This window comes from Botryllus schlosseri, chromosome 1 (assembly GCF_051294905.1).
Source record: "Botryllus schlosseri isolate E-star chromosome 1, Bs_hap1, whole genome shotgun sequence".
Lineage (NCBI taxonomy): Eukaryota > Metazoa > Chordata > Ascidiacea > Stolidobranchia > Styelidae > Botryllus > Botryllus schlosseri.
Window position 1 is genome coordinate 34,675,085 of NC_137236.1, and position 16,440 is coordinate 34,691,524.

At 40.0% G+C, this 16,440-nt stretch overlaps 3 protein-coding genes across 4 annotated transcripts in view; 2 read left to right on the forward strand and 1 right to left on the reverse strand.

Annotated features, from left to right (window-relative positions):
* The window catches only part of LOC145435743 (armadillo repeat-containing protein 1-like), a 391,422-nt gene that overhangs the window by 368,234 nt on the left and 6,748 nt on the right, over positions 1 to 16,440 (forward strand). The gene's annotated exons all lie outside the window — the stretch shown is intronic.
* Positions 1 to 16,440, reverse strand: part of LOC145435598 (uncharacterized) — a 260,078-nt gene that overhangs the window by 195,038 nt on the left and 48,600 nt on the right. The gene's annotated exons all lie outside the window — the stretch shown is intronic.
* Positions 6,455 to 11,764, forward strand: LOC145435790 (ADP-ribosylhydrolase ARH3-like). Its single transcript, XM_080313065.1, has one exon. The coding sequence runs from the start codon at positions 7,490 to 7,492 to the stop codon at positions 8,600 to 8,602; it is 1,113 nt and encodes a 370-aa protein (XP_080169191.1). The 5' UTR covers positions 6,455 to 7,489; the 3' UTR covers positions 8,603 to 11,764.

Below are 16,440 nucleotides of genomic sequence, written 5' to 3' on the forward strand. Positions count from 1 at the left end.
TGGACAATTAAACATATATGTATATATATATCGAAGTTTTCGGTCAGCGCAAGGGCATTTCTTTTCGGCCAATTTCTTCTCGCTGCTGATCGTTCTGGCACACTTCTCGGAGTCGCATGTTACATGGCCTATAACTTCATATGTCTTGGTGCGTCGTGGCGCAGTAATGGCCGACGCCGAGGTCTCTACTTTCCATAAATCATGCGTATTTTTGTTGGGTGACGGGGACCCCAACAACAAGATACATGAAAAGATTAGATTTTGGAAAAAGTTGCATGAATTTCTAAAAAATGACTCCATCATTCATGTTAATTCACGAAATAATTTTCGGCTTCCTTCCTTCCTTCCTCCAATTGGGGGTTTAGGGTGCGGTAGTTACGGTCCCAACTCCAATATAGCCGTTTTAACGCGCCATCGCCCCCCTATCGCCCCCTTCGTTGTTTTCGCCCCCTATCGCCCCCTTCGTCCGTTTTCGCCCCCCTATCGCCCCCTTCGTTATTTTCGCCCCCTAGACCGCCAAATCGCCCACGTTGGGAACCACTGCTCTAAACGGAGGCCAATGTTAATGATAAGTATCGGCAAACAGCGAATAGCGAGAGGGGGGTCTGGGGGGCATATTAGCACAGAAGTGAAGCTCCGGCGGGTATTTCGGAGTGAAAAACGGTGATTTCAGCTCTGAGCAGAAGTGATGACCTTTTTTTTTTTAGTCAACCGATCACAAAGTGGGAAAAATTAACCGCTTTTTGGGAATTTCACTCCGGTTTTGCATGTTGCAAATTTCTGAAAAAGTGTCCTCTTTTTTGATTTCCAAAATATGGTAAGCCTATCTTAAAAGCAACTTATCTTTTCTTGTAAGTGTGTCGCCAGAATTTTATAATTTTTTTTATTCAGGTAAAAACTGAATATGCTTTAGAACCACTGGAATAAATACTAGTCAGCACTCAAGATTACCAGACCATGGGATATCGAGTTGAGTTCGCCCACCGACGAAAGTCTACCGGCCACCAGGTTATTTGATGAGGCTTCCGAGGAATATGAAAATCAGATAGTTTAAAATAAATATTCACTGGAAACGTCTGTTTAAGTCACGATTTTTAAGTCACGACATTCGATCACATCGCAGGAGAGATAGAGAGAGATTGAAAGAGTCTTTATTTTCATCAAACCAAAATACATGAAAAACAGACGGCAACGATGGTGGTACAGAACAAATGCGTGCACAGTCAGGGCGTAACAGCACTTCGTCAGCGCCCCCCAAAAAAACGTTGGTCTTGGGCCCCCATAGGGTGATAAACCGAACTTCTGGGGAGCTTCCTCCCAGACCCACCTTCAGGCTATACGCTGTTTACCGCTACTCATCATCTACATTGGGTGTCAATTTAGCGAGTCAGCTTTTCTCGCCTAAACGCGCGATGCGCGAGCAAATTTTTCCAATTCAAGATTGAATCGGTCAATATCATCGGGAATTGCATATATATTGCTATATATTTTTATCCTCTCTCTGCTCTGATTCACCGGTAGAGCTGAGTGAGGTGTGTTTGGAAAGGAAGGACCCCTCAATAATAATTAGACATCTTTGGGTGTATAGGTATACCCGTTGGCCGGAACGAAACACCACTTCGTCAGGCCCCCCACAAACCTTGAGTCTTGGGTTCCCATAGGATGATAAACCTACCCCCCCCCCCCATCACGTTGTTCGTTTTTGTCATGAAATTGTAGCTGCCCTGTTTAGCGAAGCGCGAAAATTTTCGATAATTCATGATAAAATCGGTCAATAAGATCGGGAATTGCATATTTATTGTTTTCAATTTCTTGTCCTCTCTGCTCACGTAATGAGATTTACCGGTAGAGCTGAGTGAGGTGTCTTGGAAACTGCAGGGCACGTAAATAATAAGTAAACATCTTCGGGTGGGTGGACCCCTCTGCCCGGCCCCTTGGTATGACTTCGTTACATGATGGTGTTTCATGACCTCTTGTCTGGTATATCAAAAAATATAGAATCGCCCAAACATACTAAACTAAAAGATCACACGATTTCAAATTGGTATTTCGTCACTGACATATAATATTTCCCTGCGTGAGGGTATTTGTCTTGTGAAGTTCAGAATGCCAAGATAGGAACATTCGGCGCTTTCATTGCAATATTTCGTCTCACGATTTGTTTTCCACAAATTTAGATGGGTAGTCAGTGCATTTGGAAGCAATCGAACAAGTAATCTCATTCAAGAACAGCTCGTTGATATATACGAAACACCTCGTTTTTTAAACGCTCTTTCCACAAAAATGGTTGTCTCATTTCAAATCCCGACCGATATCATGATAGGCAGAAAAGCGATCCGAGTGGCATTGTCATTTGTATCTACATGACTATGTGAACATATATAGCTTCTTTGTTTTGAATAACATTAAAAGCTGTGCTCAAGAGAGACTGCTTGAACTTGACGACGAAATACGGGTATGACATCAATAAAGGGCGATTTTTTTAACATGTCAAAATTTGTCAAAATGTTGTCAGAATTGTAGCGTTAGGTAAAAATTTGTCAAACTGTTTAGCATTCCACAAATTTTTTAAACCTCTGCATTTCGTTTGTATCGTAGATTTTACACTGTCGGTGTAATTATCATTTGATATTTATTTACAGCTGGTAGCCCAGGCCTACTTTATATGCCTACCGTTGTAAACGGCCAATTGTCTGCTCATTGTGAATCAAAAACGGTCAAATGAAGTGTTGTCAGCCAACAACTGCTGCTGTTGAACGTTCTTTCTCCATTCTTGGCAAATTTCTCAGTAAGGAGATACATTTTCTACTTAATAATGTAGGAAAGTATCGTTCGTTGTACTACAACAAATTTTAATTATTTCTACAATAATACGTATTGTAACTACTGGATTTCTTCATATGGCCAGATTTAGTTAAAATACTAGTTTTTTCATGTGAAAATTTGTCAGTTTTCAAGCTCAAAACAGTTTTTCAGGCCAAATTACTTCGTTAGGACAGCCAGTTCCAACCAAAAATGAAGATAAGTATAGTACAATTTTACCAGGTTTTTCAGGTCAAAATTTGCTATTTTGTTGGTAAAACAAAATCGCCCTAGTCATCAACAATCCAATGTAACTTCGGTTCAGTCGCATACAAGTTCGTATAAACGAGCATAGCTTCTTTGTTTTGAATGACATTAAAAGCTGTGCTCGAGAGAGACGGCTTCAAATTGGCGACGAAATACGGGTAGGTCGTTAACAATCCAATGTACCTTCGTTTCAGTCTCATATATGTTCGTGTAAATGAGCAATGAGCATAGCCATCGCATTACCACGTAAACTTTTTCTCAAAAAGCATATTTTTTGTAAGTGTGCCGCTACCGTTTTATAATTTTTCTAGTGTGCCACACAGAGGTGGTCAGTAACGAAGTACTTCTACTTATTCGAAGTATTCAAGTAGTTTTCCTCTACTTCTGGTACTTACTCAAGTAGATCTGATTTTCGCTACTTCTACTTCGTAATATTTTGTGATCTACTTACTTTTCGCTATTTTCAGTTTGTCAAGTAGAAGTAGTTTAATCTTCCAATTAGGAAGATATCCTGATGAATTTCGGGGCTGTTTTCACGGAGTATCAACATTTAATTTTCATAAAAGTTGATTAAAGCCCAGAATTTTCGTCGCGCTTGGTGCGTAGTGGTTACGGAGTGACCTGTATGGTTTCACGAAAGTATCGGTGAACATAATTTAGGTGGCGGGTTGGCGTATTTCCGCTCACACCGCATTGTAGCCCATATGAAATATTTCATCACAGCTCATCATAACGTTTGAATCTGATGTTTCGCAATCTAGCATTTACTTATGGTATCGTAAACTAGCAGTCCATGGCGTGTCCTAATCTGGAAAAGTGGACTCCGACTTTTTTAAGTTTCAGAGCTGTTTTAGCACACCAACCTTCGAAACTTTCTAGAGTTAAGACATGAAATACATGTTCCGCTTTTAGAAGTAGTAATTAGATTTCACTTTCAATTCCCGGTATAAAATTAATTCTAATTATTATTAATATCAGTTCTTTTGTATGGATAACATACATGTGGAAGCATAAAAGCAAGTGAAGTAATGCCTTTAATTTCCGGATAAAGCTAAACATGGCATTTTTACGATACACAATATTTTTTATTAACGTGTGCTAATCGCGCGAAGTGTTTACACCGTATCCTATACACCGTATCCGTATTGCTCGTCGACTAAACTACGGGCCTTATAACATGGGGGAGGGCACCATACCATAATATTTTCTAAAACGTGCTGTTGAAGTGAACAGAGGATTAGCATCGCATTTCCATTTCAATACAATCATTTTCATTCCATGATGCGGACGAATGCTTATGCTGTCGAAAATTGGATGCATCAATATGAATCAAGCTCGGCACCTTTCGCATAGCTCAATTTGCACCTTTTGACAGTCCATGTATACGAATTACGATAGTTTTCACATATACTTACTTACTTGAGTAGATTTAAAGTCAGTCAATTCTACTTCTACTTCAAGTAGTTTTAGGTTGCTTATGGAAGAAGTACTTCTACTCGTACTAGAGTAGATTTTTTCGTCGCTAGGGGGGGGGGGGGGGGGGGGGCGGAAATTTGTGTCGAGATTGATGAGGGGCGATGAGTCTATAAAGAATGGTAACCACGGACTTTTGACCACTGTTTATATATAGTTCGATTCTACTGACTAAGACCAACTTTACGTAAATGTCTCGTCGGATTATTCATTTAGCTAATAACGCTAAAAAGTCTCACAGGGGTGGTCTGAAATTTAGCGCTACCACGAGTATAACACAACGATGATGTTGCCGAATACCTCACCCTAGTCACCCATAAAATTTCATACTTTCACTCTCCTAATTTTGAGACTACGAGTTGTGGATTATAGAACTCATGGTTAACTTTCGCAAAATAGTGATACGTTCGATATGATCATCACGTGTTACGTCTAGTTGATACTTAGTATATTTGGATTATGGTGAGCTTTAGCAATCTTAGCATGATGATATGTGCGACTGTGGTAAATAGTTTTGGAGTGTATTCTTTTTCTGAATTCCGGAAATCCATTTTTCTTGAATAATGCACTTGAACTAGGATGATATTTTGTTCAAGTATTTTTCTTAAAGCATTGGGACGACCCGAGTCACCTTCTACATAGTGATACTTCATTGATTGTTGTATCAATCAATCAATCAATCAATCAGGTTTATTAATATTTTCATCGTTTCAAAACATCACAAGACTGCGATACAATGAAAAGATAGGAAGGTGTGGAAACAACTTGGAGTAGCCTTTAAGATCAGACACCCACCTTAGCCCAGGCGAAGTAAATAAGAGGCATGCACATGCACACTGAATGAAAAGTAATGCAGAGAATATAAGACGCAAGCGACAAAATGAGGTGGCATGTGGCGGAGGGCGAGGTCGATGTTAGGTCGTGGTCCGGTGATCCTGAAGACTGGCTAGTATTGATTTAGAAGAAATTGCTTGTATTTCGACTTGAATGCGGACATGTTCGACGACGGTCGGATAGTCGGCGAGATGCTGTTCCACAATTGGGGTCCGGCATACTTCATAGAGTAATGCGTTTTCTTGTATTCAGTACTGATCATAAAGTAGTTGTTCTTCGTTGACGCGTGTGTGCTGTAGCCTACTTGTGCGCTTTTGTCTTCGAGGGGAAGTAGTCGTTGAAATTTGAGGGACATGGGACATTGACCGCAATGGAACTGATACATAAACTTGGCAATACCTATAGTTTCCTCATATCTTCTAACTTTAGAACACCATATCTTTTGAGAAGCGATTTATCAGTTGCACATCCATATTAGGGTTGGGGGAATATTAGGGTTAGGATATCCCGACCCAAGATTAGGGTTGGATGAGGGGGGATATTAGCATTGGAGGTGGGGGCATATTAGGGTTGTGGTTAGGGTATCCCAATAGGGTTGGGGGTGAGGGACACGATATCCAACCCTAATATCCCCCTCCCTAATCTTGGGATACCCTAACTCACCTCTAAACCTAATATCCCTCGTCCCCAACCCTAATAATCCCCTCCTCCAACCCTAATCTTGAGATAATCTAACCATAATCTTGGGATATCCTAACCCTATTATTCCCCCTCCCGTCTTCAACCCCAATATTCTCCCTCCTCCCGTCCCCAACCCCAATATTCCCCCTCCTCCAACCCTAATCTTGGGATACCCGAATCCCGACTTTGACCCTAACCCTCTCCCAACCCCAATATCCCCCCTCCTCTAACCCTAATCTTGGGATACCCGAATCCCAACTTTGACCCTAACCCTCTCCCAACCCAAATATCCGTCTCTCCAAAGGCAAAAAAAAAACATTTTTATTTTGACGTGTTCATGATAAACATATATTGGTGATCATGGGGAACATTTTTAGATGTCTCCCTACTATCGAAGAAGCGCCGAAATTGCTTGTATTTTGACTTGAATGCGGACATGCTCGACGACTGTCAGATAGCCGGCGGGATGCTTGACCGCATATGAAATGAACATCGGCCAGAGTCAGAGTGGAATTGTTGGGACCGTCCCACGTAACTTTCCATGTAATATTTATAATTACTTGATTATTCCAGGACAGATACCCGTCTGTCATGTGCTATTGTCGAAAAAAACCATTCGTTTAGTCTGGAACTGGAACAAGGATTACAGATTGCGTTGTCGTAAACTGGTAGTAAAGTAAACTGATAGCAATGTATCTGTGTTCCATAGCCGGCTCACAGCACTTGCCTTAACCATGCAACGACTACTGCAATTTTCCATGTATAATGCGCAAAATTTTACCGATTTTTTGCCCCAAAATAGGGGGGTGCGTATTATACATATGTAGGCCTACAACAATAAGCCTTGAAAAAAACTAGCTCAATAAAAACTTGAAATCGCACTTTTCTTCATGTTTGTTTCCAATCGCGCATCACTTTCAGCCATCGTACCCAGTAATTCATATTTTCAGTTTAACGCGCTGCCAATTAGCGAGAAGCGCGTTGTAAATTAACGAGAGCCGTCTGGCCGTAGGTTGTTATAGCCGGCAGAGAAAAGCCCTCGTTTCCCCTCCAATTTTCGACTTGTACATTGTGACTCTATAACTTGCCACTACATCTCATCAGAGTCAGATGAAAAGCTTTATGAAGTCTACGCATAAATCGATAATATGACTATGTTTTTGAATATATGAACATAACAAATATAACTGAACTTTCACTATAACTCTACAATTTCCAAATAGCTTTGTTGCTCACCTCAAATTACCTTTTGTGGCCCACCCATTGAGAACCCCTGCCTTATAGACACTGCCATTGCGGAGACCAAAATCGTTAATCGTGAATTACCATTTACCACTTTCTCTCGTCTTTGTGTTTTAGAATACCAATTTAGCAATGCCTAACTGACAGTTCTCATCTCACTGAATTATTCTGATCGCGGTCTCTTGAAGCGATGGGTAACTCATCCAGTCATGAACCAAAGGGTGTAGTCCCCATGAAATCGCGTTTTCGCGGCGCTGTGATGGGCTCGCTTTATGGCGATTGCTTGGGAGAACGCTACGAGAACATGTGGACTGAAATCGATGTCAAAAGAGTGATCATGTACTACAACGACACTGCCAAGAAGGTTCGAGAAAAAGAGGCAAAGGAAAAAGGATTTGTTCCTCACACTGATGACTCCTGCATGATGTTCGACTTGGGAGAATCATTGATACGTAACAAGAGTTACGAGCCTCGAGACGTTATGAAGTCATTTGCGGAAACACACGCGGCCTCAAAACCTCAACGTAATTACGGGAAAAATGCCGCTATTTTGCTGCGTGACGTCCGCGAACGCAACTACGAAGGGAACATTTACTACCCTGCAAAACGACAGTTTAGCGGGACTGGGTCTTACGGTAATGGCTCTGCTATGCGAGTAGCTCCTGTCCCGTTATTCTATCATGGTGATCCAGTGAAAATATCAAACCTGGCCAGTGAGCAATCACGATTAACCCACACTAATCCCAAAGGCGTTAATGGTGCTATACTCCAAGCACTCGCGATAGAGAAAGCATTGAATACTGATAATATCGACGATCCCGCTCAGTTCGTAGAAGATTTGTACATGCAGCTAAACGAATTGACGTCTGATAAGGCAGGCTTGGAGATATATCGTGAAAAATGTGACGCGGTAGTGAAGCTGCTCAGCTCCAAGTCTTTAGTGAAAGCGCCACAGTATAACAAAGAAATTGGCTCGGACGTTACGGCCCACAGATCTATTCCGGCCGCCATATTCTGTTTCCTGTACACTCTGAATCCGAAACGAATTCCTGCACTGTCGAAATACAATGGATTTCTGCGAGCCACGATCCTTGCCGCTGCTTACAGTCACGATTCGGACACGGTTGGGTGCATGGCGGGCGCTATAGCTGGCGCTTATTACGGTGTCGAGGCCTTGTCGGAGGAGTGGAAATTTGCGTGCGAAAAATCGGACGAAGCCATAAAACTTGCCGATGGTCTTTACGAATTGAACACGACTGGTACTGGTGATCGAAATGAGGACCCTGTTGCGGAAAATGAGTAGTTAACGTGGTCATTCTCAAACTCTTTCGGTTTGCGGTACACTAGAATAATTATTAAATGCCCGCGACACAGTTACATTCGAAGGGATGTGAAAATGTTTTAACATGGTAATGCGATGAATATGCTTGTTTATGCGAACACTAGGGTTGTTCCAAAATAGCTTTTTTCCCGGATTCCAGGGACTCACTTATTTATTGTTAGGTTGCCCAAGAAAACGTTGCACGCCAATTTGCCTGGATTTCAACTGGTAGATGTGAACGCACAGGAGTTTGAAAAGTTTGAATTTGTTGTGGACAAGATTATGAAATATTTTTCAAATTTGACTGTCAACCACATGAAATTGTGGGGCTGTCTGCAAAAATGATGCGAGACAAATTTGATGCAATTCCAACCCGTAGAAGCGATGTCATTGAAGTTTTTCATTAATCACTCTTGGATTATCAACCGTCCAGGCTATTCTTGCTAATCCAAAATTTTCAACTGCAATAACTTCTTCTATCGGTTGGAAGTGACATAAAATGTTCAAGCATTGTTCTTCCAGACAACTTGACAATTTCGTGGATTTGACTGTGAAATTGAAGTTTTTTCACTACATTCAAGTTTTTCAATCTCCTGTGCGTTCACATCTACCAGTTAGGAACGAGCCAAATTTGGTGTGCAGCGTTTTTTTAGGCAACCTGACAGTTTATTCAGTGAATCCCCATAATTCGTGAAAATAGTTATTTTTGAACAACCCTAATGAACATGAATGACTGAACAAAGTTGCATTTCTTCCATTCTAAGCTTTTGTTTACAGTTTTTAGGGCGGAAATCCTAAAGTTAGCTTATCCGGGAAATTGCTAATCGTCTGATTAAAACTGGTAATCCTCGCTCATAGACGTTTAGTAAGAGTATTATCCCGAGTCATTTGGTGACACTTTTAATCCAGCGAAGTAGGTTGCTGTGATTTGCAATTATTAATCAGATGATTTCTCTTGGATAAGCTAGCATTATGATCTCTGCCGTTCATTTAGTTCAGAAAAGTCATGTGCACAAGAGCCATGCAGAAGCGAATGGCAATATTATCTTGATTGATTTTGAACCCATCTTTGAATGGGATGTGTTTATCAGCTATTACAGCAGTTTGAAGCAGGGCACTTTGAAATCATGTGTGCTTGTCTGCATGCCTTATTTTTATATTTAAGTCAGTTTCAAAGTTGTACAAATTACCCATTTAGTTAGTTAAACATCAACTTACTAACGGTGTTTTGAGTTGTTCTAGTTCTAGTTGCAAATTTCAAAATGGGAGTAGTTCTAGCTATAGTGGCGGATTTTGAAAACTGATTAGGCCTAGTTCCAGCTCTAGTTGCTAGTTTAAAAAAATGATTAGTCCTAGTTCTAGTTGCATATTTTGTAAATTGAGTACGTCCAGTTCTAGTTCTAGTTGCGAGTTTTAAAAAATGAGTAGCCTAGTTGTAGTTTTAGTTCTTGTCGCAGATTTTGAAAAGTGAGTGGTTCTAGTTCTAGTTGCGCATTTCGGTCAGCTCACTACTGGATCTTTGGAGGCACACTAGCATGCCATGACACACTGTTTACAAATCACTTAGACAAAGGTAGAACTTTTGTTGTACGAATAATAATGACATGAACTCGATTGCCGCTGTAGCTCAGTTGTTGCACATCTGGTCTCGCAAGCCAGAGGTGTCGGGTTTGGTCCCTGACGGATGCCTCCCTAGAATCCAGCTAATGGTGAGGCTGGATTCCGGCAGGGAGTATACCTGGTGTCAAACTTCAGTAGTAATGGTACAAACTCCGTATTTCTTATGTTCCACTTTCAATGGTACGACTGATGCTCTTGCAGTAGAAGTAGCAAATCAGTGGCTTTAATGGTACTTGTAATTAGCCGCACCAAGCACTTTCAGTACAGAAGCCAATCAATCAATACTCTCCGCAAGTATTTTTAAATACATAATGTACAATGCGATCTAATGAACAGGTCAGAGGATGTTCAAATGACCAATTGTTGCTTGTCAATCTAACACCCTCGTCGATCTACTAGTGATAATCGTTGAGTTATATTTTTCATCTGAGCAAGTCACACACAAGTACAATGCGTTAAGACACAATGCGATGGTATCACTAGTATTATTGCCTGCCATAGCAGTGTTTAATCTTGGATGTTTCAGCTATCTTATAATGTTTCCTTACTCTTTCATTGTCTTGTATGCCGCATACCGCATGTATCCTTCATTGGACCTTTATTTTGCAATGAGAACCGTGTATAATCATCCATATACATTATACGGTGTTCCCAGATGCTTGATTTTGACAGATACCAAACTTCGGTGACACCTTAACATATCTGAGATTTCTTGTGAATGTGTATTGCTGTTTACCCAGCTCTACTTCCTCTTGAGAGATATTTTCTGGTCGGTCTAAGCTCCTGTATTAGTGAAAATGAAGCGTCAGTGTAGTATGAAAGCGTAAAACGATGGAGAAATTATTTATTCACTGCAAGGTCATGTCATATGCAATACATAATATGCCTTTTGATTCTTCGGAAGCAAAGATTCCAACTGAAATGGTATACGACAGCAAAGTGACCACTCTTGGTATGCTCAATTCGAGACATTCTGTAGTCTGCCAGACTGTAGGCCCTACCTGGTTTTATAACGAGTCAAAATTACTCAATCGAGTGATGTTTCTCGTCACCAAACATTATTTGACTATGACTTTCTGTGTCAGGTGAAAATTTTTATATGTAGGACCAAACCTGAATCGTCTGAACCCTTCCAAGTCCCGTGGAAGATGTACGCCAACGGCTATAGCATAGATGTGCAACCTGCTGCCGTAGAAAAAATTGTGTGGCTTCTGCTGAAGTGCTAATTTCATGTGAAGTGCAGCCTCTATGTGGGTTTCTAATTGTGCTAATGGTCTGTTACATTTGGGTTGAGTTCTAATGGGCTGATAAAAGACACAGAACAGTGAAGTAGCCTACACAGTACACATGTGCTGACTTTGCAATAAATATTGGTAACAAAACAAGCAATAAACTTTTACCTCTAGGTATTACTCTCTACTATGTGCAGTTTGATATTGTACTGTATATATACTTTATCGCTAAACGATTATATCCTTCCTTATCATGTAACTATACACTCTTATTGCAAACTTATTTACTCTGTATATTGTTTCTTGATTTTATGGGAAGGGGGGGAGGAGTGAAATGTTTTACCATCATCAAGGAGAGAGTGTCTCAATAAGTTAGAAACCGCTGCTCTACCCGAACATAGAGTAATGAACTGGAACAGTGGTTCCTAACTGCTGGTCCGGGGAGCATTTTCAGTGGTACGGTATGCGAAACTTTTAAATTTGCAAAATTATTATTTTTGAATTAGGACAATTAGGAATCAATTTCCGCCTAATTACTGCTAAAACTTCACAAAATGTTGCTGTTAAGAGATGTTTTGTCATAGTTTGTGGAAAAACTAAATATTGGAGTAGGCTAGTCAATTCAGCGTCACTTCGAAATGTTTGCAAATGTCCATTTTGTCATGTAATATAGGCTACTTATAGAAATGACTAGGCTGGACGTTCCTGTACATTGAAATATATGTTTCTCAATTTTGGTGCCATGTATGTTGCGGTCATACCCAACAGTGTCACCGCCATCTATCTCTGGGGAAATAGATTCTCGGCACTCGTTGATATCAAATTGAAGGCGCAGATTTTCAAGACGCAGCCACAGATTTCTGGAAGTGCAGCTGCAGAATTCGCTACCGTCTAACCAATTCCTACATAAATAGTATGATCACTGGGATGTTATTTTCAAGAAAAGTAATTTTGTTCCTGTTTATCACTAGCCTACAGTTGATGTTTGCTCAAGACAGAAAACGGTTGTGTGCAAATTGAGCTAAATTTGAACTAAGACTTCTGGGGTTCGTGATGGCCCAAAAAGGGTCCCCTAAGACAAAAAGGTTGAGAACCACTCAACTAGAATGTGCTGATGCAACGCATACTTCAGTTGGTCTCAACAATGTGATAGAATTATTGCTTGGAAATATAACTCGAGAGACTGTGTGAGTTGAGAAGGATGAATTAGAGCAGTCTATTTAAATAAATATGCATCCCTCGAAATGAGAAGGTTTTCTTGGCTCCAATCCTCCTGTAGACCTGTATGTCTTCCAAACAGATTTGTACAAACTAGCAATCTAGTTGGTCGGCGGTAAATTCACTGTTACTTGTCGGAGTTGTAGATTTGAAATAATGAGTGGTTCAAGTTACAGTTGTGGCTTTTGGAAAGTTCTAGTTGCGGATTTTGAAAACTGAATAGTTCTAGTTGAAAAACATCTAGAAAACAGTTCTCGTCATTTGGAAAGAAACGTGATACTGGTGTTCTATTTGTCCCATTGGGTGATGTTCTTGCAGCCATTGCTAGCTCAGAGTAATAGTGGCTGAGCAGGAGGGTTGGTTTTTGAGGTCGGAACTCCTTCCATTTTGAACACGAAACCCCATCCTTTTGAATCCTATTGAAACCGCATCCTGTTCTCACTCCAATATTTTCCAACTCATTTACAATGCTGTAATTCGTAGCCCACTATCAGTCAGTTGTGTTTTGGTTAGTTCTAGTACTGGTTGCGAGTTTTAAAAAGTCAGTAGTTCCAGTTCTAAGTCACTGGTTTTAAAAAGTGTGTAGTTCCAATTCTAGTTGGGAGTTGTGAAAAATTAGTAGTTGTTGTTCTGAATTTTGAAATATCAGTACCGTTATCTCCAGTTGCGCATTTTTAAAATCAAGTAGTTTCTATGAGTCTGCTTCCAAAAGACGATATTTCAGTGTAAATGTAACTGTAGCATTGTTAAGTCATTTGCGATCCATGACTGTTGTAAAATTTTGTCTCACCACGGCTCTATGCTTCGACCGTGCAAGTCGCTTTGAATTTGGTTTCGATTTACTGATGTCCTGGTTTAAATTTTTATCAGTAAAACAAATATTGATATGTAGCGATTCGGTTCTTGATTCAAATCTCCTGTGATTCAATTTAGCCAACGTCCACTGGATGACTCGAGTCACCTATTTCGTATGACTTGACTTTTCAGAAATGCGTATTGACTCGTGACTCGAAGCAAAATTTACGAGTCGATTTCAAGTCATCAAGTAATCGATGTTGACTAAATCGCTGTATCTTGTATAAGTTCGGATTGTTGACGATACGCTGGTGGGGCCAGGAGAGCAACCAATCACTTAATGATTGTGTGTTTCACCAAGCCTCTATTGATATCTTGAAAACAAATTGATCGCTAACGCAGTGATCTGAGCTTACGTTATCGTAAACTAGCAGTAAAGTAATATCCTAGCAATGTATCTCTGTTCTATGAACTGCTAACAGTGTCCATTGCTCACCTTAACCTACCCTTTTGTATGATTTGAATCAAACGAACATCGTTCATACGTTTATAATTGTGTATCATGGATATGTAGGTAGGCTATAGGGTGTTGCACCATATCATTTGTTCAACTTTCGGAGGTTTTGTATTTAAGCTGTATTTGACCGATAATTATAGACTGGAGCTATACCGCTACTCCCGTCGTTCAGCAGTTCTACTTATGCATGAGCGATACAGCGCATTTTTGCGTGTATAATCAACTTTACATTCATTCCTCGATTCAGAATAAATGGGGACTCCATCTGTATTTAAAACAGTTAGCGAAACGCAATGACTTTAAATCATGTATCTTACTTTTAAAGTTCAACTTTACTCGACTAGTGACTCGACTTAAGTCACCTTTGGAATCGAGTGACTTGATTTGACTCGAGCCAAAATGTGCAATGACTCGAGATGACTTGGGACTCGAAGTTAGTGACTTTATCCCAACACTGCATGTTGTGGACTTTCCTTTTTTTTTTAAATCTTGCTCATTTTAGATTCATGGAATTTAAATTACCACATTTAAATCTTTATATATTCAAATGTTTTCAGTTATTTAATTTCGGATGTAATTTCAAATGATCCTTATGGATGTCGACTTTCGACTGTCTGTATTGCTGGTAGAGATGTACACTGGACAGCATCAAGATTTTCAATTTTAATCGGACAAGACTGGATTTGGATCAAGACAGGATTCTAAATTTCTATTCTATTTAAGTGACTTTGTAGCCTACTTGTGTAGTGTCCAGTTGAACAGAGAACGCATCTGGTTCGGAGAATTGTTGAATAGCAAATTTCAGCGCATCTCCAGAGACGTAGTTAGAACCTATCTCGGTGGGTCTAAAAGACCACCATAAACGCAGCCACTGCACATGTGAGATCTGTGGGAAAGTGTTTTCAGGCTACATGGGTTTGAAATCACATTGGAATACACATATTGAAGTTAGAAACTACGGATGTGAGATTTGTGGGAAGTCTTTCACTAAAAAAGAGCAAGTAAAAGTGCACATACATTTTCACATAGGAGTAAAAAACTATGTATGTGAAATTGGTGGTAAATCTTTCAATCAGAACAGAGACATGAAGGTACATGAGACTACACATACTGCAGTCAAAGGCTACAAATGTGAGGTATGTGGGAAAGCGTTTTCAGTCCACAACTCATTGAAAAACACATTGGAATACACATACCGGAATCAAACACTATGAGTGTGAAGTCTGTGGGAATTCCTTCACTACAAAGCCACATTTAGTAGAACACATGGATATTCACGCTGCAGTAAGGAAATTTGGGTGTGGGATCCGTGGCAGAATGTTTACTCTGATACCTAGCTTGAAACCACATGTGCTTACACATACTGCAGTCAAAACCTACGAGTGTGAGATGTGTGGGAAGTCCTTTGCCTTGAAGGGAAATTTAACACGTCACATTCTTTTTCATACTGGAGTCAAAACCGACATGTGTGAGATGTGTGAGAAGTCATTCGCTACCAAAGCTCATTTAGGACGACATATGCATATTAGGGCTGTTCAAAAATAACTTTTTGTTCTTGATTCCAGCCATTCAGTCATTAAATTGTCAGGTTACCCTGAAAAACGCTGCACACCTAATTTGGTTCAATTCTAACAAGTATAGGGCTCCGCTGATCTAATTGAAATTTTTAATTTCAATAGGAAAATTAAAAAATAATGTCAAGTTTTTCTGTCAACCCCATGAAATTGTTGAGCTGTCTTCAGACACGACGCAGAACAAATTTGACTCAATTCCAACTAGTAGAAGCGGAGTTATTGGAGTTTTTCGTTGATAATCCTCGGATTATCCACCAATCAAGGTTCTGACTGGAATAAAAGAAAACATAAGTGCGAGATCTGCCCGAGCGTTTGCTAGACTCACACGAGTATTCATTCCGGAGTCAAAATCGACGAACGTTGCATCTGCTGGAAGTCCTTTCCAAGAAAGGCATATTTAGAAGGCACGTCTCAAAAACTTTAATTTTGTTTTCATTGGTAATATGTTTACTAATGTCGGTGAATTGAAAACATCGTGGAATACACATACTGGAGTAGAAAAAAGCGTAATGTGAGATCGGTTAGGAGTATCCTGCATTGGTGTCAAAATCTTCAAAGTACTTTTGAGGAAACTTTGCATCACCATGCACCGTGAAAAATAGCACCTGTTCTGGGGGGCTGGAGTTAGTTTAGAAACTATTGCCTATTTGTGCTGCCATAATTATTTTGCGTCTGTCGTGAAGATTAGGGGTGTTCAAAAAAACTTTATTCCTCAAATTTCATCGGCTTAATTGTCAAATCGTCAAGTAAGCTATAAAAACGTTGCACACCAAATTTGACTCAATTCCAACCGGTAGAAGCTGAAGTCTGTCAAATGGAAATTTCGGTCATTTTTGAAATTATAGTATTTACGGTGACCAATTT

Excerpts from the sequence above, each read along its gene's own strand:
- LOC145435790 (XM_080313065.1), top strand. The coding sequence starts at position 7,490 with ATGGGTAACTCATCCAGTCATGAACCAAAGGGTGTAGTCCCCATGAAA.